At 34.1% G+C, this 25,630-nt stretch overlaps 1 protein-coding gene across 4 annotated transcripts in view; it reads right to left on the bottom strand.

The window, feature by feature from the left end:
- Nucleotides 1–3,085: 3,085 nt before the first annotated feature.
- phkb (phosphorylase kinase, beta) overlaps nt 3,086–25,630 on the bottom strand; it is a 57,435-nt gene continuing 34,890 nt past the window's right edge. For 3 of the 4 annotated variants that reach the window (XM_088938533.1, XM_088938531.1, XM_088938534.1), the window contains 17 exons: nt 19,649–19,704; nt 18,584–18,677; nt 15,595–15,678; nt 14,853–14,957; nt 14,506–14,588; nt 13,913–14,003; nt 13,211–13,272; nt 12,940–13,102; nt 12,717–12,798; nt 11,853–11,910; nt 9,468–9,558; nt 8,188–8,390; nt 7,481–7,615; nt 6,976–7,105; nt 4,681–4,788; nt 4,169–4,309; nt 3,086–3,769 (listed from right to left, as the gene is read on the bottom strand). In XM_088938533.1, coding sequence (XP_088794659.1) covers nt 3,632–3,769; nt 4,169–4,309; nt 4,681–4,788; nt 6,976–7,105; nt 7,481–7,615; nt 8,188–8,390; nt 9,468–9,558; nt 11,853–11,910; nt 12,717–12,798; nt 12,940–13,102; nt 13,211–13,272; nt 13,913–14,003; nt 14,506–14,588; nt 14,853–14,957; nt 15,595–15,678; nt 18,584–18,677; nt 19,649–19,704 — 1,824 coding nt within the window. In that variant the 3' untranslated portion in view covers nt 3,086–3,631. Of the gene's footprint in view, nt 3,770–4,168; nt 4,310–4,680; nt 4,789–6,975; nt 7,106–7,480; nt 7,616–8,187; nt 8,391–9,467; nt 9,559–10,957; nt 11,049–11,852; nt 11,911–12,716; nt 12,799–12,939; nt 13,103–13,210; nt 13,273–13,912; nt 14,004–14,505; nt 14,589–14,852; nt 14,958–15,594; nt 15,679–18,583; nt 18,678–19,648; nt 19,705–25,630 lie in introns of all 4 variants that reach the window. The other variant, XM_088938532.1, reaches the window with a different exon arrangement.

A 25,630-nucleotide genomic window follows, 5' to 3' on the forward strand; every position in this document is an offset into this window, starting at 1 on the left:
GCATCGCAGAATTCTGCTGATAATTAAATGATTAATTTATTTATTGTTTGTGTGAATGTCATGTTTGTTGGCAAGGCACATGTCTGAAAGACAAAATAATCTTTTTTATGCTGTGATTGCAAAATCTTAGAGTAACAAAGTCATTATCTAACACAAAGATTGCATCTAAATGCAAATGTGCCTTTGTACCCCTCCTTCCAAACATTCTTTGAGGAATGGAGCATGACAGACCACGTACTGAAGAGGATGAGATTCCAGTTTAACAGCTAAGCTTTAAACAGACTTATGTTTCACTATAAGAGTAATATGACATTTAACATGCAATAATCCTAAAAATATATCTTAGATAATCCACACTTTTGATGATATACGATATACACCATTTAATCTTATCCACACACTGTATCTTGAATTCCTGATTCACTTGTGCCTTATACCTAAACTACTATGTGAAAAATATAATTCTTAATTTAATTCAAATTACAGAAAGTGGAGAACTACTAGCTTTTACAGTATATTTCCTGCAGAATGTGGTATTTTCAGTCGGAAAGTGACTTTAAAAATATCATAACAATATAAAATACATAATATACAGTATATACACTGTATAGTATATATGACGTTGTAACATAACATTTGTAACACTAGTATAAAAGCAAATTAAATTAATCTACAGTCCATATTACGTATACACATAAACATTTCTTTTTGAATACTATATATTTAAGCCCAGCTTCATAATCTGCATACTTATACCACTTTAAAGGTAGACTTAGTCATCTTGTGCGAATGTGGTTAATTAGAAAGCCTACATACTTTTTATCTTCGATAGAAACTGTTCTGTAATAATACCCATCCATTTACATGCTGATGTACAATTACAAAAAAACTCTGTATATATTTTTAATACTTATAAATTTATTTTCTGGAATCCGAAGATCAGATCAAGTTTAACAGCATTTTTTATTAATACTACTTTTACTTCAAAATAATTTAAATTAAGGGTGCTTTTTTAAATGTAATGCTCCTAACAGGATTTAAAGATGCCGAGGGACTTGTCTTGGAGAAACACAATAGAAAACATGGTCTCTCAAGGTTTAAAGTCTTGTTTTACAGTACGAGCTGAGAAAAGGACAGAGTCTAAAAAGTGCAAGCAATGTATAGGTGTATAGGAAGTTAACAGTATACTGATATAGGCAGGAAGCAACCATTCAAGTCCTTTAGTGTGAGCAGCAGTATTTGGATTTACTTATTCTGAAATTCCCAGTGAACCAGTGCAAGGAAGCTCAGGCATTTTCATCTGAATTAAGATTTAAGCATCTGAGTTCTATACTCATTGCAACTTGTTAAGAACACGTTTGGTTAAGCCTAGAAATAACAATTGCATTCATTAGCTTCCCTTCATCAGACTGGAGAGATGTGAATGGATACCAGCAATACTACTAACAAAGAAAAAACACACCTTCACACCACTGTGAACTTCTAAAATAAATCTCAGATCAAATATGAGACCAAAATGTCTTGAGTACCTGGACTGATTCCAATGATGTTCTTGGTCCCCATGATCACAATTGTCTTGTGCCTAGACCATAAAAAACAAGAAAATAAATCTAACATCTCTAAGAACATTAAATCATTTTTGTTAGGCTTTTCCCATTGGCTCCTACGGTCATTACATTGTCAATACTATATGATTACAAAGGAGTACATACTGTCACTACTGACAAATTAAATGGTACCAGTGCAGGAAAAAAAGTGTTTCATTCTTGAAGAACAAGCACTGATTGCATATTGATATGCATAAGTTGTGTTCAGATTGGTTCGAATGATTATGTCTATAATAGACTTGAAATGAATACTCCAGCACTGGGTTTCCGACCCGGAGGACCTTGTGCACTAGTGACAGGAGCAAATTTGAGACGTGTGCGACATCATGAAGTTTTTTACTTTCAAGTAACCCAGGAATAACCCAGGAATGTTAAACCGATGCCACTGTGGAATAAAATACAAAAAATTATGACAGTTGAACTACTGAAAACATTTCAAGGAGACATAAAATAAACCACCTGACAGACACTAATGCATTTTGGAGTTTAATAAGGATTACAGTGCTAGAGCTGGGATGATTTACAATTTATTTATTGCTTTAAAACCTGTCTAGGTAATAAAGGGTAGGCTTTACAATATCTTCAGGTGATGCCGTGTCATGAGAGATAGGGTAAAGGTTTATGTCTTTGGGGAGATAAGGGTGTTTCATTACATTCAAAGCACATTTAAAGCATGTGTGAATTAGAACATCTATCTTATTTTTCCAGTTTAAAAATACTGTGTGTTAAAAAAGAGCTAGCCTTGAACTTTATGTCCTGATCAGCTTGTAAACACATGTAAGGTATTCAAAGACTAAATTGTAACCATCTGACAAATGCATTTTATTTCTCTTTTTTAAAATTAAATCTAACTTAATCTAGGTCTGCCCAATTTGAGTAAATAAAGATGACAGTGCAGCTCTTACTTTTTTCAACTTAAATCAATTTGCAATGAACTGGATTTTAGATTTACTTTCTTTTCTGCCTACAGGTGTATTTACCACTGTCGAAATCCTTGTGAATTCATTGAAAGTAAACACCAACAGATAAAACGGTTTCACTGTAATACAGATACTTATCATGCTGACAGGACAAACTCAACAACACTGTCTCATTTCCCCTTTTCAGTCTGGTGCAGCTGCTGTACATTTTATTTACCTCAAGTGCAACCCGTAATCGTAAGACTGTGGAGCCAGAATAAGTTAGTATTGCCAATACTGCCAACACAACAAAAAGTCTGTGATGGCAATATGCTAAAGTGAATTGAAGAACCACTCCTTTTATGTCAAAAATATAGTCTAACTTTTCTTTGACATAATAATGATATAGTCCTTAGTATCTTCATGTTTGAACATGAGAATGTAATAATTATCTGGCTATGAGTACTGAGCAAGGTTTATAGTTCCTTGGTAGAAATATGTCTCAAAGAAACAAAGGAAATATTCATTTTCACATTTTTAAGGTTAAGGAAACTTTCTGAATAAAAAGAAAAACGTAAATATTGTTCAACAATTGTTTAATCTGTTATTCACACTTCTGATAATATAATCATTCTGCACTAAACACGTAAACAGGGATATACATAATAAGAACAAAAAATACAGGTAAGAGTATTTTTATAAATTATTCAGAGCATCCAAAAACTCACTGCTTAACTCAACAGCTCCTAACCATTATATGTGAAAAAATAAGTAGTTCAAAATACAAACAAGCATTAATCACTGAAATGTAAAACGTAGCTTTCAGGGCAGCCTTTTTTTAAAACGCATGGCACAGCTGTATTGCTGAACATTCAAGTGTCTCACAGTCAAAAAGCCTGAATACATGTACTCCTCAGGTCATCTGTCTCCCACAATCATTTAGACTGCATCTCAGACTTTCCAGTAAAAGCCTCAAGAAGATTTTTTTTCCTTATTTGTATAACACTGTTGCACTTATTAAACAGTTTCATTCATGCATTCTAATTTACTGCCTTTTATATTGAAACGACCTCTGTTGCATAATAGTAAGTGAGAGAAACACAGCAGCTGCAGGGTTCATCTCTTTCAGCTGACAGAACAGGGGTCATCATTGCTTGGCTTCACGTCTCCCTCCAGCAAAGCAATCATCACAGCCTTGGTCAGGTAACTAGATGTTCCTCTTTTGCCAAGTGAAGGGGTATTGTAGAATGCTGTCATATCATCCTGCAGAATAAATGTATATTACTTTTTATTTGAAGACCAAAGAATAGCAAGCTTATATACATTAATATTCCTAAATGAATGTCTGGTAATCATTTTCATATTAATAAAAATCTTGATTTAGTTTTTAAAATTTTAAAGGAGATTTTAAGATTTAGTTAAAAACACTAAGTAATTGAAGTTTACCAAACTGTGCCAGCTTCTTCACCTTTTTAATAGCACTCTGCTGTTGTTTATAAAAAATGTGGCAAGAAGAATGTCACAAAGGATAAGCAGACACTTATTATGTCATCATTTTAAATTTTGACATGTTTAGTGAATACAATAAAAAAAAGATTGCTACAGGTGTACATGTCAGTTCTGGTTTGTCACTGCTTGTAAATCCCAGACGTGTGTACCCACCTGTTTCTCCACCCCCTCCAGTCGGCTCCTGTCCCTCTGGAAGTCATTAAAAGCCTCCTTCACCAGCTTGTCCAAGTCCACTTTATCCTGAAACTCCAGTTCAGGGTTTCTCTCCAAAACAATAGACACAACCATCAGCAGCTGTAATTACAAAAATAGCAATAATAAATAAGGTGTTTCGATACCTTTTAGAACATTTACAAATGAGAGGAGGCCATTCAGCCAATCTAAAGAAGAAGGTGGGGTATAAAGTTGGGTATTTGGGTATGGCATTTGCCATAAAAAGAAATTATCTTTCATTTACAGTGGACACTTATTGGATCATCCTGTGAAACACATATTTAACAATGTGCATTACAAATCCCTATTTAATGTTTAAATCAAGGTTTACTAAAAAGGTTTAATGTTGTCTGAGGTCTTCAAAATCTACCAGCATAACAGCACAATGAGAAGTTATGCAAGTTAAAGCCATTTAACAAGAAACTTAAGAAAGAACACAATCCTGGTCATACCTCCACAATGATTTGCCTGTACTCTGGTTGAACTATCTTCTTCAGCATGTCTTCCACCAGTAAGGAAAAGTTCATCTCATACATGGTCATATCTGACAGTGTTGGTTGCTTAAGGGAATAAAGTAACAGTTAATTACTCATTAAACACTTTTAAGAAGCTCCACTCTGAGGCACAGTTAGTAGGGAGGTAGGAGTATATTTAATTTTAAATACATGAAAAATTTAGTAAGTAGTGCAATTAAACCAATACTTGTACATAGAGAATGTTAAGATACATTACATGACTACTTGATTTAACAAGTTCTAATCAGTAGTCCTGTGAATCACACACTTACTTTTTACTTAAACAAAAAAATGATGCAACAAGCCAATTAATTTGTCTTCGTGGTATTATAATAAATACTACTATTAATGCGGCCTTTATGGTAGATAAAGCACTTTTATCTAACATATTTCATCTCATAATATTTAAAGTATTTCTACATACAGTATTTTTGTTTTGTTGAAAAACACTTCTTTATTCCACAATAATCAAAGAATGCACTGGTTATAAAAAAGGAGCTAAGAAGTCTATCCTAGTTCAAGCAACCATAATGAATAATTTATAACATTCTATGCCCGGCATCTTAGAATGAACACCTTTCCAGGCTAGGGTGGGAGTTCTTGTTACTCATTAATTTTAGTTATCAATATTGCATATGGGGCAGGACGGTGCCACTGTGGTTAGCATTGCTGTCTCGCAGCACTAGAGCACTGGGTTCAATTCTAGATCTGGGCGCTATCTGCACAGTATTTATATATTCTTCCCGTGTTCGCATGATTTCTTCCCAAAGTCCAAAACTATACTGGTAGATTATTTGGCTTCTGTGAAAATTGGGCCTAGGTGTGAGTGTGTATGTGTCTGTATGTCTGTCCTGTGATGGACTTGTGTCTCTTGCACCCTATGCTTGTTGGGATAGGCTCTGGCTCCCCTGCAACCCTGAATTTCAAAAAGCAGTTAGAATGGATGGAAAATGTTATAGAAAACCAGTTGTTTTATGACTTCTTATTTTGCCTTTCTGCATAAAGAAAGTCCAGGTCAGACAGCACTTCTAATATGTAAAATATATACTTTGACTTTATAAGTATAATTAATATTTAAACCAAAAAGTTTAAAACCTATAATTCATTCTATACTCATTCATTCTATTTCATTGGAATTCCACAGCTATGAACATTCTGTGTGTGTGATGTCTATATTATCTTCTTTAGCTGCAGTCTCAAGTGGGCTGAGAAACTCATTTGTTCCTATAGCCCTGGAGAAGGTAATACACACCCAAGGCTCTTACATTAAAATGGTTTAATGCATTCTTTCAAAATTGAAACATTAGCACATGAGACTTCTCAGAATGACTACAATAGCCTTCTGGAGAAGAGGGTATTTTTACGTGACTAGAGTACTAAAAAACAAAAAAAAACAGATGCCTATTGCGCTAAGTGCTGAATTATAGCTAACTTTGGGAGTACTCCATTCTAAACTTTCAAGCATATCTCCCAAGAAACTTAATGAGCTGTAAAAAAATCTATGTCAAAAAGCTTTCTTCATTCAAATCACTTGCTTACTGCAGTATTATTCTAATATAGTTCTTGGATATACATCATAGTTGATAATACTCATAAAAAAGAAATATTTTGATAATACAAGAAAAAACTAATAGCAAAATGTTTTCTTTTCTTTTTTGTATGTTTTTTTCTTTGTAATCAATAGCCTAAAATAGTTTTCTGTAGACTCATCTAGAGGAACCTCTATGGCTGGCTTGGCAACAATAATAAACTCATCAACATCATTCCTAGAGCCCACTGACACATACAGTGATAAAGTTAAAAAAAACATTTCCCAGGGAGAACTTCATTTATGACAGAACAAAAAGGCAGAGTGTTTTCTGATCTATTTATCCCATTATTCTGTAAATACTTAATACTATACTTACAGGATTGTCCAATAGTTACTGGGTTGGAATCTGTTTTGCATACTAAACACTATCACTTTTTCAGGGTATCTGACAGATCAGGCCTGCATTCTGAGAATATATTTGTCTTCCAATTACTTATCAAGAAAATCTAAGGTAAGCAATTCCAGGCTGGACAGTGTTTTCAAGAAGATTAGGAATTAACATGCATTTTTTTATTAGAAGTGACAAATCCCTTATGCCACATTGTTAGAAATAGTTTTGTCAGTTTGACATCATGTCCTATTTTCCCTGTATCAGTTATGAGGTAATTTATTTTAGACCAAACTATCTTACTTATTTTTACCTGTGGAAGGTGTACACCAGCAACCATAATGCCATTTGGAGTCCTTTCCAGAATCTGCCACACTCTGTCATAAAAGCCCAGAGGCGTTCGGTTGAGACAGCCATCGATTTGACGCCTATTCAACCAGGACCTTTGAAGCGAAATACGGCAAAGAGTGATATATTACAGGGAGAAAAGGAATGGAGCTGCATTTGTTAAGGTTAACTGGTACATTTCCTTTGATTAACTCAGATCTGTCAAATATCAACAGTCTCTGCAACGCATACATTATTTTATGAATTATTATTTGTAATGAGCCATTAATATGTCAAATATTAGAATACTGTTTCCCAGAGAATACAAGAAAAGTGGTTTGATGCTGACAATTTAAACATTCATAGTTCTGACACTATTTTATGGACACATTTATCCACTTCAGTTGAGAGATTGTAGATTCTCAGCTTCTTCTTCACTACAAAGCATTTTGTAATTTAGGTTTCTAATAAAAGACAGCTGGTTTTCACACCTTCCTTGCTGTTGTGGCTGGAGAACATCCAAAAGCAACTGTTTGACTTCACTGGGTGAGAGCTGATACAGGTCTTGGGCAGGCATATCCCCAGCTCTGATCTTCAGTTCATGCTTCATGGCATGGATGATCCATCTGTAGTAGAATTAATTAATGTGAGATGGAAAGACTGGTGTAAAAAAGTGAAGATATTAGACAGCTTTGAAATAAGATGCAGCTGCAGCTACCATTTTTCTAAAAAGTACAAGTAACAAAATGAAAAATAACATTAAACTCAAAATCCATAAAACACAGTAGATAAAAAGTACATTATACGGTTTGTAAGGCACATTATAAATCACATCATGAACTGCTGTGACTATAAGCAGCTCTAAAAATATGTAATCCTGAGTTCACTTGTTGATGGTGTTGTGCTCTTCAAGAAAAGTTAAGAAAAACTGTACGATTTATGGATTTCAGTAATCAATGGATGCACCTAGCTGTACCTGTAGGCAACACCATCCAAAATGGATTCATGTTTATGCAATTTCACTTTCCTAACATGATACTGTTTGTTAATTTATTCAACCACTTTATAATTAATGGTACTGCGCTACACGCACATAATATAATTGGAAGGGTCAATAAAAAAATAAAACAACTAAAACAGCTCTTGCCTTCCCATTTATTGCACGAATTATAGTTAATAAAAATAAAGGTTCTCGTACCCAATTCTTATTTTGAGCATTCCACGAAAGAGTTCCGGAGTGTTAGAGATGATCCAGCCGATGTGAATGACAAGCTCCTGTTGGAGGACTGCTTCCCGTTCCCCATGTGGGCTGCACTTACTGTAGATAATGCCTTTAATGACTCCAGGAGACAGGGGGTTAGAAATCACCTCCTCTTCATGGCCAAAGATCCCCAGTGTAACCTGATGGGAGAAAACGTGCCCATCTTATTTTTTTGTTTTAAACGTCATTACCCATTGTCTCTGCAGTTGTTATAACTGTGATACAACCTTTGCTGGGGTGAATACATACAGTATTTTCTTTAATCTTAGTATTATTTTGTTCCCCATAGCCAATTCAGAATAAGTATAGAGGAAGTTCCACTGTGTAAAAAATTGTAGTAAAAGAATTAGTATTATTATTAATGAGTTAAGGATCATTTCTGGCTTGGTTTTAAGGGCTTTGATTTTTAACTGGAATTAATTATTATTAGAGCAGCAAAGAATACCTTCCTCTTCTTCCTCTATACAATCAAAAGGTAGTTTTATTATTGATATGCATATCAAAACAAGGTTAAAGTTATGATTAATTTGTTAACAAACTACATTAAGATTTGTTTGCTAATATTATGTTGTTTGTTTCCACACTGAATCACACTGTTGTGTTCACTAAATTAAAGTGCATGAAATACGCATACCCTGACATTTTGTGTACTTCTCTGACAGTTCTTTAAAAATAAATTCAAACCAAGGCACTTGGCATGTTCACTATCACGTAGTTAAGACCTATAAGACTAGGAGGCTCAGAGGCAATTAACTTCCATTACTGTCCAGGGATACATTTAATATGAACTTCACCATGTTTTAATGATGGCACTGGGGAATACTAGGGTCAAGGGAGTTCATAACAGTTCAGAAAGTCATGATGAATTAATAACACAAGAATTCATCTTGGTTAACATGAAGGGCTATGGATTTGGAATTTATTCAAAGAACTACATCGTTTAACAGAATTAATAGCTCAGCTATGCATTACTGCAGCAGATGATGTTAACTGCATGCTGACACAACTAGAAGCAGACAAAACAAGCAGTGAATACAGAATATCAGCCTTAATTTAAGTCTCCCATACAATTACCAATATTGTTTCATTTTATAAAACAGAGGCAAATACATTTTGGACTCACATTAATCAGTGAACATTAAAATTTCTATTTCATCCAATACTGTGTGTGATTGTATATACAGTATTTTGTTTTTTGAAAATGATTTTCAACTTACCTGCTTTCCCTGTACTAACACATTAGTAATAGATGGTGCAAGGCTGTCCACTAGTTTACCTAACAGACTGGCAGCTAGACGTACAACAGACCTGGTGAACAGAAAAACAAGGTAATCCTAAAAAGAGTTCAAACAATATCTACTAGGGTACAACTAGTACTACTTTACATGGCAATTTATGATAACACTTTGTCTTTTTAGTGTACAATAAATAATAATAGCCCTTAAAATAATATTGTTTAGTTTATGCATGAGGGTCCCTTATCTTTTACCTAATGGAAGAAAATGAAGATGGTAGAACGTTCTCAAAACAATTTACCACTAACACATAAGACCATACTAATTTTTAAAATAAAGGACAAAAAGGCAAATTTAGGTCTCAAGCTCCAAGGCTTGGACTTAACTACAGGGAAGCTATTAAATACTGAAGGTTTTAATTAATGTTACCACAATATTGTATAGACATTTCATGTAAATTAAAAAAAGAGAAAAAATAGAAAGGAAGATGTGTGCAGTATGTGATATGATTACACAAAAGGCAGAATTTAATTACACATTCTGACTTAACAATGGAAGTACTGCATTTTATTTTAGAATATTTTTCTCATTTGCAATACACATTTGAAACAGCTTTAAATGTAGAAAAAATAAAAATAAGACTGCTTCCAAAAGAAGAAAACCCTTCTTGACAGTGGCATTAAACCACACATTTTTTCAGCTGTATTTTTTATGAGATATTTCTTTTTTCCTGTCATTGAGAAAAAAATGAATAAATAAATAAACCAAAACATTGAGTGAAGACCCCTTGAGTATCACATTAGAATTCATGAATTTCTGGCCTGAGAAACATTAAGACTCCCATTTCATTCTGAGCTGTGGCACAGAATTAAACATAATGACTTTTGTGAATTCAGGTCCTGCACCTGCAATTTGTGCCCAGACTCACGCAATTAATTTTTAACATTAGGTTCAAAATTGCAAGATATTTTAATGTTCACTAATTTATGATTACATTATTCGGAAGAGTGGCTGCAAATTACATGTCACACGTAATTGATGAATTCCTATATGGCAATAGCAACAGACATATGTTGAAGTCCTGCAATTGTATTTCAACCACTAAGTTGCAAGTGCGGCAATTAAGGTTTTCCTTTAACTTTGTTCTGAGAAAGGAAAACCCCAAACCATATTTTCACTTTAAAGCTAGCTTGACATTACAGCTTTATATGATTTTGAAACACAATTATTTAGACAAAAAGCAGGTCTTGGTTTGCCTTTAAGCCTCATATACGGCAGTTGCAGTTTGGCTGAACCACAAAGCATATTTATCATAATATTAAGGTGATCAAAATTTTAAAATAAATGTACACAGACAACACAAAACAATGTTGTTATAGAAGGTTAATAGTGATACTAAGCACCAGTGAGCACTTAACTGACACAATAAGAAACATGCAGCAGTATGGCAGCTCAAGACCAGAATCTATTACCTGCTTGCCATGTACAACCAAAGTTGTAATATGTGGAGCTATAGAGCTGGCAAACTTCTTTGTAAATGCAGCAGAGTAACGGATGGCCAGCCTAGGTTTTTTGGGTTTGTATTCAGATGAGAATTTGGGTGCAAAACCAAACAAAAACACAGACAGAAAACAAGGACAAGAGAAATTGGTGACGGTTATTGCAGTTTGAAATATATGATGAATGCGCTGGAATGAAATAAGAAATGCTGTTATTTTAAACTGACAAGAATGAATACCGGAATCGTAAAAATATTTATTAATTTAAAAGTCTGGAGGCAAAAAGATCATAAGCTTAAGATAATTTTTTTTTAACCAAAAGCATGATACATGTTTTGGTTTGCAGGTGTCTTAGTGGTTCTTTAGCATTCTGTCTTCATGATCATAAAATGGTTTAATCAAGCACTGAACTCTAACGAGAGCAGAAAAATGAAATAGAAAAAAAGTGATAACTGTCACCTGATACCATTTATGTTACGCACAATCAGGTTTTCTATCATCATGAGGAGAAAAAAGAGACAGCTTACATTTTTTTCAGATTCAATATTCACTTTCAAAAACTGTCAGTTGTATAACAAAGGGTCTCTGGACAGTTGGCTATTTTGTATTCAGGCTGATACTCAGAAGGATCAGAAACGCCTTTTCTCTGCAGTTAAATTAGTGAAAAAAGTTGGGTGTGATCATTAAGTAAAATAAGTACTACCTGAATGTAATTAAGGGTAAACCCTCATACAGCACTACAGAGAATATGCCCTCATTTTGAGAGGACAGTGCTCATAATCATTGTTAAAAAACATTATTAACCATATTTGCGTCTTTCTGTGAGCACATTATTGAAACAGAAATTAAGATAAAAAAAGATGCTGACCAAAGTTTTCTACTTCCAGCTCTTCTGTAGATTCTCTCCAGTTCATCCATGAGGGTCCCTTACCAACAACAATTGAGTAATAGATTAGTTTGCGCATGTAATGAATGGAATCTTTTATACATATACACATATGTGTAATTATAACAAAAAGTCTTATAAAAGTAGCAATATGGCTTGATATTATCTGCAGTTATTTTAGTGTCTTATTAACATTCAATTTACAATTGTGTGTAGCCTTTCAATTAATTTAAAAAATCATTGACACTATTGTAAAAGTAAACAAAAAAAAATGGACAATATCCTTAGATTTAATTATCAAAAAGAAGAATCAAGTCTGCAACATTTCTCTATATTTCTTAATATTTATATCAACCCTACAGGGCAGATATTCCCTGTGGGCTTAACCCATAGTAAATTAATAAGTCAACCAATAAAGACAATCAGGTCCTGTAAATTTCACTTTCATATGCGAAAAACTATGACCATCATCAACAAGGTTAAGGCAGTTAGTTATTACAGGAGGCATAGATATCTGACTGGCAAAGGTAAACAATAAACACAGAAGGAAGCAATCTGAATCATAAGTATTTTGAGGTAGGGAGCTAAATGCTCTGGACAACTAGTATAGTATGGTTTCCCTCGAAACGATTATATTTCTGTTCTCTAACTCTCTTACAATATGAAGGTAAACTGACAACTTTTACAGAGGTGAGTTGTACTACATCTACGATAGAAACCTACTGTAAAGAATAAGAGCATTTCAGAACAATCTATAAAAGCAGGCTTATGTTTGCTGCTGGAGTCTAACTGAAGCTTTAATGTACCTGCAGTGCAATTCTTTACCAAAATTTAAATCTTACATACCATCTTTGACAAAGAAATCAGGGCCTTCCCTTTTCAGGAGTATGCCTGCAAGAAGAGCTTGGCTTGCAAGGCAGTCACAGTCCTCGATGAAACCAAAAAACAAGAGTCAGTCAAGAGTCAGTTCATGGACATACAGTATATGTAATTCATTGTATATCCAATAATATTCCTTAGATTTTAACACAGACTGATTTAAGTTACTGACAAAACCCCCAAAAATTACATTGAATTTTTGGATGATCTCGTATGTGGTTTTTTGATTCCACTCATTAATGTCGATCTCTGGCTGTTGCTCCAGGTCAGATGCATTGGGAGTGCTGGTCTGCCTCTTCACTTTTGAGTGCTTAGGAAGCTCCAGCTCTTCAAAACTCCGGAATTCAGGAATTCTAGCAGGAAAAAAAAAACAGCAAAAATTCACATCATTTTCGAGATGTTACCAACAGATTTCCCATTAATTTAATAAAAAATATAAATAAATTAAATAGATTTCCTACTCTTCTGCTTCATTTATGCGAAGAAAGTCCAGCTGTTCCACAATTGCTCCAGATATCAAAGTCTGAAAGATTTGTATAGCACTACCATCAATCACAAAAACAAAAACAGGACCAGAATAAAACTTTTCAGCAAAAAGCAAACACAAATGTAAAAGTAAGCCTGCCTCACAAACTGAACTTTAAGCATTTCTTTCTCTCCATGCAGTGATGGGCACAGAGAAAAGGGATTAAGCTTTCTGCTTATTGGTAAACTATTGGGATGAGTAAACCAGGTGAGTTGTAATGGACTATTTCATGTTTCACTCCTCAAGTAAAAGCACAGAGTATCACAAAAGTGTACAAGCACAGCCTGGTTTAGAAGTAATCTTTTCTATTGGGTTAAACTATGTATTGGCAGCTTTCATATAGTTTTTGGTTACTAATCAGTTCAAAAAAATGTAATATAATAAAAAAAAACTTATTTTGTTTGGAGGAAAAAAATGAGAACATTCACCTTTCTGACAACTCAATTTCTGAAAACATGTTATTTTAAAAAGAGGCAAACAGTAGACCACCTTTCAGCAGAAAAAATGGGTGTTGAAACTAATGACTTTTAAAAAAGAATGCTATGGGAAAGACTCGAGTGAATTAAATAATTCTCAAACGATTTCCAACTATTTGTCATTCATTACTTACACAGTTCATAACAAATAAAAATATCACCTGAAGTCTGTCCACGTGAACCTTCACACCTCCAACATTTCCCTTCTTGAAAGACGCCAGCATGTCTAAGACTGGGTTGAATCGACTACCCCTGAATAGTTAAAATAGTCAGCACAATTACCAAGCACCAAATCACATGGTAACATACAGCAAGAGCATGAATATTTAAACCTCATTATTTTTTTAAAACTGCACATTTTTTCATACCAGTCTAGGAATAAAAAAAGCACTGAATATTATTTAAGGTTATATATATTTAACACAGCATTCACAGATTATTCACAAACTGAAAATAAACAAGCTCAGTTAACGAAAAACCCACATCTCTTCAAGACACCTGGGATTTCATAAAGGAACTGAACCCCCCTTGTTTCCTCCAAAAAGATTAAAAACTTATACTGTCGATATACAGGCCTAACTGCAACAAAAAAAAATCAGCTTAATGAAATTCATACATCACATACCGTATGTTAAACATTTACATAAATGTAACAATTTTTCTGTTGGGCTACCTGTTAGTTTAGAACACCTTCAAAATTAAAAAGACAGAATAATGAGGCTGTAAATAGTAATTCTCTGTCACCAAAGCTCACCTGATGTTGTCTTCTCGAATAAGTACCAGGAACAGAGGTCGCCCATGCATTTTCCAGTATTGCTTGATGAACTGCAATGCATTCTGAAAAGCCAAAGGTAAAACATCACATATTCATCTACACAATCACTTTTCTGTTACAATACTGATACCTCTATGGACATTTCAAAAGAAAATTGGGCTGTTTTATGACTGTACTATGACTCTGCATCTGTTATAAAAACAAATTGCAGGCAGTTTTATAGGTAATCCTTAATGAGCTAAAAACATTATACCAGTCTCATGTAAGTCTAGGTGTTTCCTTTTTTGACAGCTGTGATATATGTATCAGCATTTTCCTAAGCTTACCTTGATATCATCAATCAACAACATGACATCTTGGGACAAGTAGAAGTCACTTAAATCAAAGACTATTGGGTAGCACACCACAGTCTTTCCTAGAATTCGATAAATCTTTGCAGAGAAAGAGAAAAAAGATGAAAAACATTACACGGGCTTGTAAATCAAGATAAATGACTCCAGGTGCATAACATACGCGTCTCAGTGACAGAAAATAAAACAAAAAATTGATTCTGATGAAGAACACACAAATGGAGTAATAGACATGATGCTTTTTGACAGACTTCTCCCTGATATTTTAACAGAGAAACTATAAATTATCTTGAGTCACAACTCTACTTTTCTCAATAGTCAAGACCACTATAGATGATAAAACAAAAAAAACTATAATTTCTATGCTTCTATAGCTTCAATGCATTAATTACATAAAATAATAACTAAATAAATCTAATCACTTCTCTAGTACATCACAAACAAAACGTTTGTATAGTTCTCTGACTGGAGATTTGTTTTGTACTCAGAAGGATCAGAAAAACAAAGAAATTTGCTCGAGGATAAGATTTTTTCCCCCCAAATACCGGTAACTTACAGTATATAAAAATTAATTTACAGAAATAAAAACTTTTTTCCTTGTATCCTGAAGGCTACAGGTACAAAACTGTGAACCCAAGATTAAAAGCAACAGGGGAACATAATGCAAATATACTTTACTCTCTTCTTGATTTAAAAAACAAACAACAAATCCACTCACCTTAGATGTCCCAATGCACCCAACTGGCCTCTCTGGCCGTCCACTCAACCCAAGCTTCTTGTTCACAGCCAAATAACGATATGCCTATAATATTGAAATTGAGGTACAGTATGTGTACATGAAAACATCTCTCCATTAATTTTACATGCGCTTTGGTATAAACAAAACTGGAATCTGTTTCATTCCAGAATCCAAATTCTGTGGTACTAGTCTAAATGTTTCCCCTTTACTGGTGTTTGCAGAATTCTTCGACATTGTGTTCTGTGATTTCCGATTTCTAATTCATTACAAAAGGCTCAAATTATAAATTCAACCAAGAAGCTTAAAGCAAAGATTTTCCATGTCCACCAGAATATAAATGTACAGTACTATCTTTATTTGAATCATTAAAGCAATATAGCTTCATAGAAAATGTATTAGCATTTAATATTTCTTGGTGAAATATATAAAATTAACATGCTTACACAGCCTTTCTATGGTATAATTGTAAGGGCCCTATATTTCACCTCATGAGCTGTAGATAAAACCTCAAACACTACGGTGATTACAGATTAATATATATTTTAAATATCAGTTTTAACATAAGACTTTTCATGGAACAGTTAAAACTCCATGTGGCTTTTTAGTAATCTTTGACAGGTTTGTACTCATTCTGAATTCGCTTTCATGTTTTCTTCTTTGAAATTGTAAGCTACAGCCAAGCACAGTAATCATACCAGTCGAATGCCCTGTTTCTGCTTTCCCCACTCTTTGCTCTTCATAGACATGAAACCACACACTTCAAATCATATGTTGCTGTTTTTTAACACGTCAAATATAATGCTGTGCAAAAAGAAAGGCTTTATGAAAGGTCTGCATAGGTAAGAGAGTGGAGTTACCAACAGCTACTTAACAGCTACCGATGAACCAGGACTCTTGGGTCTGAATTTTTGCATCAACTGATATTTTAAGGGGGCAAGGGCATTCGCAGAATACAATGAGAGCAAAACTGGATCCCTCTAACAACAATTTTTCAATTTTTCCTTCTGTATTCTGTGTCTAAGCTACAGTTTTGCAATTCCCATCTGCTGTGGAAATGAATGCTCACAAGGTTTTAATTCTTAGAAAGCTTTATATGAACTCAATTACCAGTGTTCCATTGTAAAGCAGAAAACATCCTAAATGAGTACTGGACTTCAGCTAAAGAAGGATTCTGATTTTATAGCCATTCACTCTCCTGTTCGCCTCAAGGAGATGCCTGTCAGCGGCAAAGCTCTCAAAGCTGAAACAAATGAAGGTTGCAAGTGATAGAGCCTTGAACGTGAGCTTGGTGAAGGCTGGGAATCAATACCGATTTGCAGAGCAGTGCAAACCACATGGGGTGAACTTGCCAAAAGCTGCTCAATAGGATCAGAGGCTGAACAGGCAGCTCACAATTGATTTTATAACACTTCATATTGCATGAGAAACCCAAGAAAAAAAGGAAGATGTGCACAGGAGCAGAAATGTATGCCAGCAGCAATTTTGTGTCGTATACGACATATACATGGACTAGAACAAACAGTCTCCCAGCTTAGGCTGGGGGAAGTCTTATGCCTTCTCATTTTATCTTTTGCTGTTTTACGGAAATATGCACCATCTAGAATATACAGGATACAGATACAGCATTTATGTATATTAGATACACTATGAAGAGAATGTATAAAAAGCAAAACTGAAATGAAAAATTAAATAGTCAGACTTAGTAATTGACAAGAGCCAACAACGACAAGATAAGGGGATAAGAAATTATACTGCTTTTAGTTTACACAGATAGCTGTCAACTATTGTGAAGGTGGAGTTGTTGCCAATGATACAGAATCTTTGGCAAAGCTACAATCTATTTTTATCTTCTTCCCCAACTGATTGCTTCTGCCTGATCCTTGCTAAAGATTACAGTGTGTAGGAAAACTTGATCATAGCAGATGCGTAACTCAAAACAGGGTTATACAGTATATACACAGAGTGAAAAAATCTTAAATGTTGATAAATATTCACTTATATATTTGATTATTACTCTTGGTCATAAGAGTTTTATTACATGATGTGCACATTTTACTAGAAAAATATGCTGGTTACTTAATTATATAAATTATTCTTGTTAGTTTTAAGATAGTTATATTCATTGTGACACTAGATGGAGCCCTAAAACCCTTATTACTCTGCTTCTTGTAAAAGAAAAAATGTAAAAAACTACAAATCAAAAGACATCCAAAAATGATGGAGAGAACATAATTTAAGGTAATCATTACAATGAAAAGATGAAACATTCAATTAAAAATTAATTCTATTGCAAATTTAATTTCAAAATCCCTGGCAAGTAAAGGAAGTTAATGTACTGTGTCTAGGTCTATGTTTAAAACATGTATTGCCATGAGTAAAAAAGGGTAACAAAAAAACGAAAATCTGATTACCATAAAGTCAGTGTTATTGTCACTTGATAAAAAGGAGAACCTAAAAAGGCTTAATAAAGGACATGCTCCTACTATAGAATTAGAAGCACAAAATCAGTTTGTAAATACAACATTATACAAATAACATTCTACAAAAGATTTTGAATTTAAGATAATATAAAACAAACAGTTAATAATGAGCAATCCTGTCTTTAAAAATGTACAACTGGACATTTAACTAAAGCACTCTCCAAGATATACTGTTTTTGTAAAACTTTAAACCATGTACAGTAAATAACACAATGCTAAACATAAACAGGTTGTCCTCTGTCTTTGGACTATGTTTCTTTTCAAAATAACAGCTAAATAAAACAAGGTTAGTTTTTTCTGCTCAGTGTAAATCTAAAATACCAATAAAAGGGCTGTTTTTCAAAGCTGAACTTAACCATCGATGCCACAATATGTCAAAAAATGTTAATAAAGGCAGGTAGAATCAGCAGTAAAACTGTAATTTTGAATCCTAAGTAGGACAAAAAGGAGAACATACATGAGACAGTAACGTCAGCATAATAAATTACCTTAACTAGCTCTTGCTGCGGCCATATTTGTATGGGCTCCACCTGCTGAGGGGTTTGTGTCTGAATACCATAGGTGTTCAGGAAGACTTGCAGGCTGAAAAACAAAGTCCACCTTTTCATCTTCCTGAATGGAATGTATGACAAATGTCTGAAGATATGTTTTGCAGTGAATTTTTGTATTTTGTGGAAGGCATAAAGAAGTATTAACTGTTGTTGCCAGCAGCCATATCACTGGCAACCCACTGAAGCTCAGCAGGTGTGAGCCTGGTCAGTACCTGGATGGGAGACCTCCTGGGAAAAACTAAGGTTGCTGCTGGAAGAGGTTTAAGTGGGGCCAGCAGGGGGTGCTCACCCTATGGTCCATGTGGGTCCTAATGCCCCAATATAGTGACAGGGACACTATACTGTAAACAGGCGCCGTCCTTCGGATGAGACGTAAAACTGAGGTCCTGACTTTCTGTGGTCATTAAAAATCCCAGGACATCTCTTGAAAAGAGTAGAGGTGTAACCCCGGCGTCCTGGCCAAATTTCCCATTGGCCCTTACCAATATTTTGGTTCTGGTTAGTTCTGTGTAGGGAAGTTAGGGAGCACGACGACGCAGAAATCTTTTGATTTTAGTTTGTTTGGGTTAGTTAGGTTAGACTTCACTGTATTCGCTAGATCCGTTTGGTTTTGTTATTTTCTTTCCTTTGGCACCTCTCAAGTTCCTTTTCCCTGTGCGTTATTGTGTCCTGTATACGTACCAGTCACTTATTCACTTATTAAAAATAATATCTTTTGCACCAAACTTTTGTTGTCACGCTTCCTAAGTCCCTCACCAGAAACCCACCTGCATCCAAACCCATCCTAAATGTTACACCCCTTTACCTCTAGACACCTGGGGATGAACACTTCATTTACATAAAAAATACTCCAGAAAAGCAAATACAATAACAAAATTAAAAAGACTGCGATAGAGTGCCAAGACAATGGTTTTCTTGTCACCTCACTTAAAGCAGAAGACTTATAACCAACTTAATAACATCCAAATGTTCAACAGATTTTTAATGTGTTACCATACTTACCGTTGGCTCTCAGCAATCAGAGCAACATGAATCACCACGTCATTTTCAATAGGACCCTGGAAAGCAGAGAGCAAACTTGCATTAGCAACTTGAATTCAGATCTTGTTAGTATAACAGTGCCATTAAAAAGAAAAGCAGAACAATGACAGCCTTATAACTTCTCTTTAAACAGTTCATTAACAGGTAAGGAAACATGGCATCTGAGATTCTCTCCTGGAGCTTTTTAATCAAGCAGACTGCAAAGATAGCATATCAGCTGTGTGGGATTCAAAGCTGTATATCTTTATCACCCGAGGGGGCATATTGCCAAAGACATTGTAGATGACAAAAGGGCTGAGGTCTGAGATGTGCTGCCACAGATGATTTATAAATAATATTCATAAAGTAGCTATTATGAGTCATCCATAATAATTATCTTACATGTGAATACAAGTTTACCCACTCTGGAGACCCAAAATGCAGGTTGCTTTTCATTTCAGTAAGTCGGTCACTATGATTATCCTTCAGAATGAATGTTCATTAAAAAATGTGTTTCTGTACCGGCTCTTTGTTAATTACAATTGGACAGCATTTTCTATTAGAAGCACACACATCTGGGTTATAGCATGTAATAGAAAAAAATATTTTCAATTCAAACCACTACTTTTCATGTTGTGCTATTTTTTTTTTTACAAAGTCAGGTCAAACTTTGATCTGTTTCTAAAAGGCTTTCTATAAAAATGACAGTACTTCAGGCTTCACTTAGAAGTATAGACTGCCTTAGCCTGTATAAACAGGATGAACTTGTCACCTCCCAATTACAAGCACACATCGCACGAGCAGGCATCTGATATAGGCTTTTCAGCTCCAACATACAAAAGGTAGATGAACAAGAGCAGATGGAGCATAACAGCTCTATGGAGACTACAGCTTGGTTCATTGGCAACAGACATACTGTATAACACAATTCTCAAGGCTTCTATTCAGCTTTGATTTGGAGAAATCCACTTCATGCATATCTGTAAATACTTGCAATCCCGTCAGAAATGCTAAAAAGACGTACCCCATACCTCATATTATTAAATATAATAAAAATCAACCACCCATCCATTTTCTAACCAGTTCTTCCAATTAAGGATCATGGAGGAACCATAGCTTATCACACCAAGTAATGGGTGCAAGGTAGGGCACACCCTGGACAGGACGCTAGCCCATCACAGGGCAAACAGACACAAACACAGCAATGCTTACCACTGCGCATGGTGACACCTAAAAATCATTGCTACTTTTTATGTAACGTTTATGTTAATCTCTCCCTCAGAAAATACTTATATTTAAAAATGTTTTAGAAACAAAATTAAAGTCACATTTCATAAAAAGTAGCGAGATACTTTTTACATTAGGCTTAAGTAGCTATACATTTTTCACATTAAATGAAAAAAGAAGCTCCACTATCTTGTTTTTGACTTTTCAGCATTATGGTATTTCTTTTTACACAAATTTTTCACGACATACATTTGCAAATAAGATTAGTCATGGGTAGTCCCAGATCACCAATTAAAATTAATTTTATTCAGTTCTATTTTTTTCCAATAATAAATTATGACCATACAAATAAAGCACAGTATACATTTTTGAGCAATTTAAACAGACAACAGCAACTTCAGTAACCTTTATAGATACTGTAATACCCTATAGTCTATTTTTACTGTATTAATCTGATTAAACAATCTAGGTATTTACCCTGGGTCTACATAGTAAGTCACACACTGTTTATATTTTAGTAGACATTAAAAATAGAACTACTGTACACATAAGACTTTGTCCCTAACTACAATAATAGAATGTCCTTTTAAGGAACATTAAATCCGATTTATGAGTTCTGTATTAAGGAAGAAGATGTGTTATAATGTTTCCCAAGGTACAGGAGAGTGTAATGTTATTTGTCAAGAGGATTGGATTCATTTAGATGTTAAGCTGTTACCATCTATATTTACAGTCATATATTATATATAGGCTACCATTAGAGATACATTTTATGTAAGCATTTAATATAGAACATATTCCACTCATATAAGATTAAAGGGGTGCTGAAACTAAAAAGCACATTAATTAAAATTAGAAGACAACATTCTTAAACAGTCTATTTTTTTAAGTCAGTGAGGCACAAAAGCATATACTGTATGTTGTATCAACAGTGCCTTCATCTGTGCTTTTTGAAAGCGGACAGCTGAACTCCAATAAACACTTTAAACAAAATGTGACTAGTTCAATTAGTTTCATCCACATTAATGTTCAGCATCTATATCCTTAAATGAGTTATAAGGTAACTGAACCACAGTTGAATCACTATCTTAGATTTAAAAACATACGCTAATTAAGGTCAAATTATACACACAGAACACATTGCTGTTATCCATAAAAATCCGAGATGAAATGGAAAAAAATGCTGCAGATTTTACTATGCAATACCTTGGGCATGATTTCTTTGAACAGTTATCACATTATATACACGGTACACAGTTCAGCACTTTGTACAGAGTTTCTGGGTCATCACCCATTGCTGAATCATCCATCAAAGAACAGCAATTAAAGGATACTCACCAGGCTATACAGAAAGCTGTCAGACCATTTTTCAATTCCATGACAAATCTTTTTCCACCTTTTTAACTACAGTTACAGTAAGACTCCAAAAAAGATCATACATATAATGCTAGGATACATTATATTAGGGATATATTAGGTTTTATTATTATATTGCCACAGAGACATACTGTATTTAGATAAGTAAAACAACATCTACTTACAATAAAAAACAGATTAAACAAAATAATTGGATGTTTTTTAACAACCCTTGTTGTCCTTGTTGAGGTTTTAAGCTGCCTTATTTACTATTTTGTATATTTAATTGAATATGCTCAATATACAAAAAAAAATGTTACATTATCCCCTAGTGTGTAATGAAATAGACAACATCATCATGAGTCAAGAATATCTTTTCCCAAGTCACGTACAATGTATGCAATAATGCTTGGAGCAATAGTCTTTCTACACAGCATGAAAACTAATATTAAAGAAACCAGTTTTCCGTGCAAATTAAAAATGGTGTGTGAAAAAACCTAAAGACAAAATATTTAAAAACATGATAAACAAGTGAACACAATTTAGTTTTAAAATGCAACGTTGGTTATCACTAAATCAATGTCTGTCTGTAGTAATTAATCCTTTAGAAACATTACCATAAGTACACCAAAATTCCATCCATCGCCGCAAGATGTAAAAAATGTATTGGATACATGGCACATCAAGGAAATATTGCCTATGGCAACTTCTCAGAATACACAAGGTCAAATATATGATTGGTGGAAGTACTAATAAGACAACAAATTTAAAATGTTTCAGTTGAAAAAGTAAACTAATTGTGAATTCAACAGCGTTGCAATGCCTGTATTCATAAATGAATCTCTGATCTCTCCAAAGCGAGCCAAACAAAAAAGCACATCATGTCCCCCAAAACCAGCAGCCCTTTTTTATACAGTATATTATCTCCAGAGCCACACTAGATGATTGATCCATCCATCCAGTTGAACCAACTGAACCCAAGGCCCCAGCGCTGTGAGGCAGCAATGCTAATTATTGATTACCTATTACCTATTATTATTGATTAGCATGTTTGCCCTCAAAATTGTAAAGCAAGCTACATAGAAGGGGTATGAAGAGTGGAGATGGACATTTTCACTAACCTTAGTCTTAAGAAAAATTCTTTTAAGAAGATTTCCTCTTAAGAATGACATCTTCAAGGTTCTGTTAATTAAGGCTTTTATGTGTACAGTGAGAAAAATGTCAAGGGTTTTTGGTTATGTTGCAAAAAAACTCTCAGTGCATTTATTAAATCACCACCATGACACTCACATCTGTTCACCTAGAGACAAAGCTTCTTTTGTCTCAAATAATATTATAAAAGGTGGAGGAGACAATAAAGAAGAATAATACTAATATCAAAAATAGTGAAGAATGTCTCACTCAAGTACAATTACACCATAACGTAGATACCCTTTTCAAGAACTATCTTCCACTATTTTACACGGTACCCATCAATCTGCTTTCTGTTCAAACTTAATGTACGGTATGAACTACTAATTGGTGCAAAGGTTTAGACAGCCAAACCAAATCTTGGATGCTAAGCCATGTTATCACATCTCTAACAAAACCAACAAATAATAAAAAATGCACAAACAATCAACTGAAAAGTAATAGGAAATGTACCAGTTTACAAGACTGATTTTCTTATTTAAAGTGCATGCTATTTCCAAGCATTTTAATGTCTGTTTGCATACTTAAGCTATTACATAATAAAAATAAAATCATAAAAGACACAAAACATCCACATTGCTTATATTCTAGAGAACAGTAAGCATAGAGATGCTTTACTAAAAAAAGTAGCAAAATTATATAAAAAATTAGTTTTGCTTTGCATGCATAGTATGTTTGATTGTGCTAGTGAGCAATATACAAACACCATGTAACAGCTAAAATGAGGAAAATACATATTATTCCCAGATGTGTACAAGCATCTTGTGAAGATATGTGGAATAAACTGAATTGTTGCCAAGTGTTCGTGATTTTATTTTTTGTGAAATTGTTAATTGTGTTTCCAGACATATAAAGTACACATACATTTAATTGCAGTCAATCACACAGCATTTTCAAAAAACATTTAGTACATTACCTGTTTAATGAGAAACTAAATATATTATACTCTGCAATAACTAAACTGATGAAATGGGTACGGTACAGCACTTTCTGTAAGTAGAAAATGTGTATATAGCCTATTTGTGGACTTTATTTCAAACATTTTATACGGTAAAAAAAAACTCAAAACACACACAACAACAAATCGCAATGCTATAAAAAATTCTGATGCGATTACATGGCAATTTTGAACAATGCTGGCAACCCCTTCCCCCTGTGGGCTCTTGATAATCGATGATAACCTACTACAACAGTCAATGAACCTTGCTGTAATAATGCATGACTTCAGTATTCAGGCCACAATTTTCCATTGCTTTTATCCACTGCAAATACATTATTAAATGCAAGTACCTCTATTCTTACACTTGCCACATGAGTTTCCAGGGATAAAAGATTAAACAAAGTAGTTCTTTATTTTTAGGGATTCAATCTTGCTGATATTTATGGATCTTTGACACAAATATATTTGTGCTTGAAAAAATCCTATCTTGTCAAGAGCTTTCTTAGATCAGATGATTTATAAAAGATAAAATATTGATTACCAGGAAGCACAGGCAGCAAAGCACCTAAAAACATAAAAAGCATTAATGCCACTTTGGCATCACAGACCCTGAAACTTTAATCCAATTTACCTGTCATACTAGAAAAACAAAATGCCAATTCAGCTCCAGGCCAGGTTGCTTGTTATGGGTCTACTCTATGTGCATGTCATTTAGCCATTTGCCTGTAACAGCATGTCACAAACATCTACTGCACTAAATGATTTCTCCCTGCTGAAAATGGTCATATTAAGGCATGGCTGTAATAAACCTAGATAGTTTTACTAATTTTCTAGAATTAACGGCTACAATATTTTCCACACAGAATAATTTCTTTGTCATGAAGCAAGACAGCAAAGTACAAACAATACAATCTTCAATATGAAACCTACTATCCTATGAAAGTTTAACTGGTGATCTGTTATTTACCTGTATTAAAGAGGTTTGAGAATGGATACTTCAGATGTTATTTACCATTAGGTAGATTTGAAAATCAATACTTCAGATGTTAATTTAAGGTGAAAGTTTAGTTTTAAAGTATTTTCTCAAAAATGTTCATGTGTGTTAGATATAACCAGACTTGTGGCTATTGCAGTGCTTTAAAATGCTGACAAAATAGTAGTTCAGTTTGAAGAACAGCCTACAGGTTTTTTATCATAAGCTACTGTTCCAATATACAAGATATAGGTGAACTTTATTTAATGCTTTATCT

Source organism: Atractosteus spatula, chromosome 21 (assembly GCF_055471065.1).
Source record: "Atractosteus spatula isolate fAtrSpa1 chromosome 21, fAtrSpa1.hap1, whole genome shotgun sequence".
NCBI classification, from domain to species: Eukaryota; Metazoa; Chordata; class Actinopteri; order Semionotiformes; family Lepisosteidae; genus Atractosteus; species Atractosteus spatula.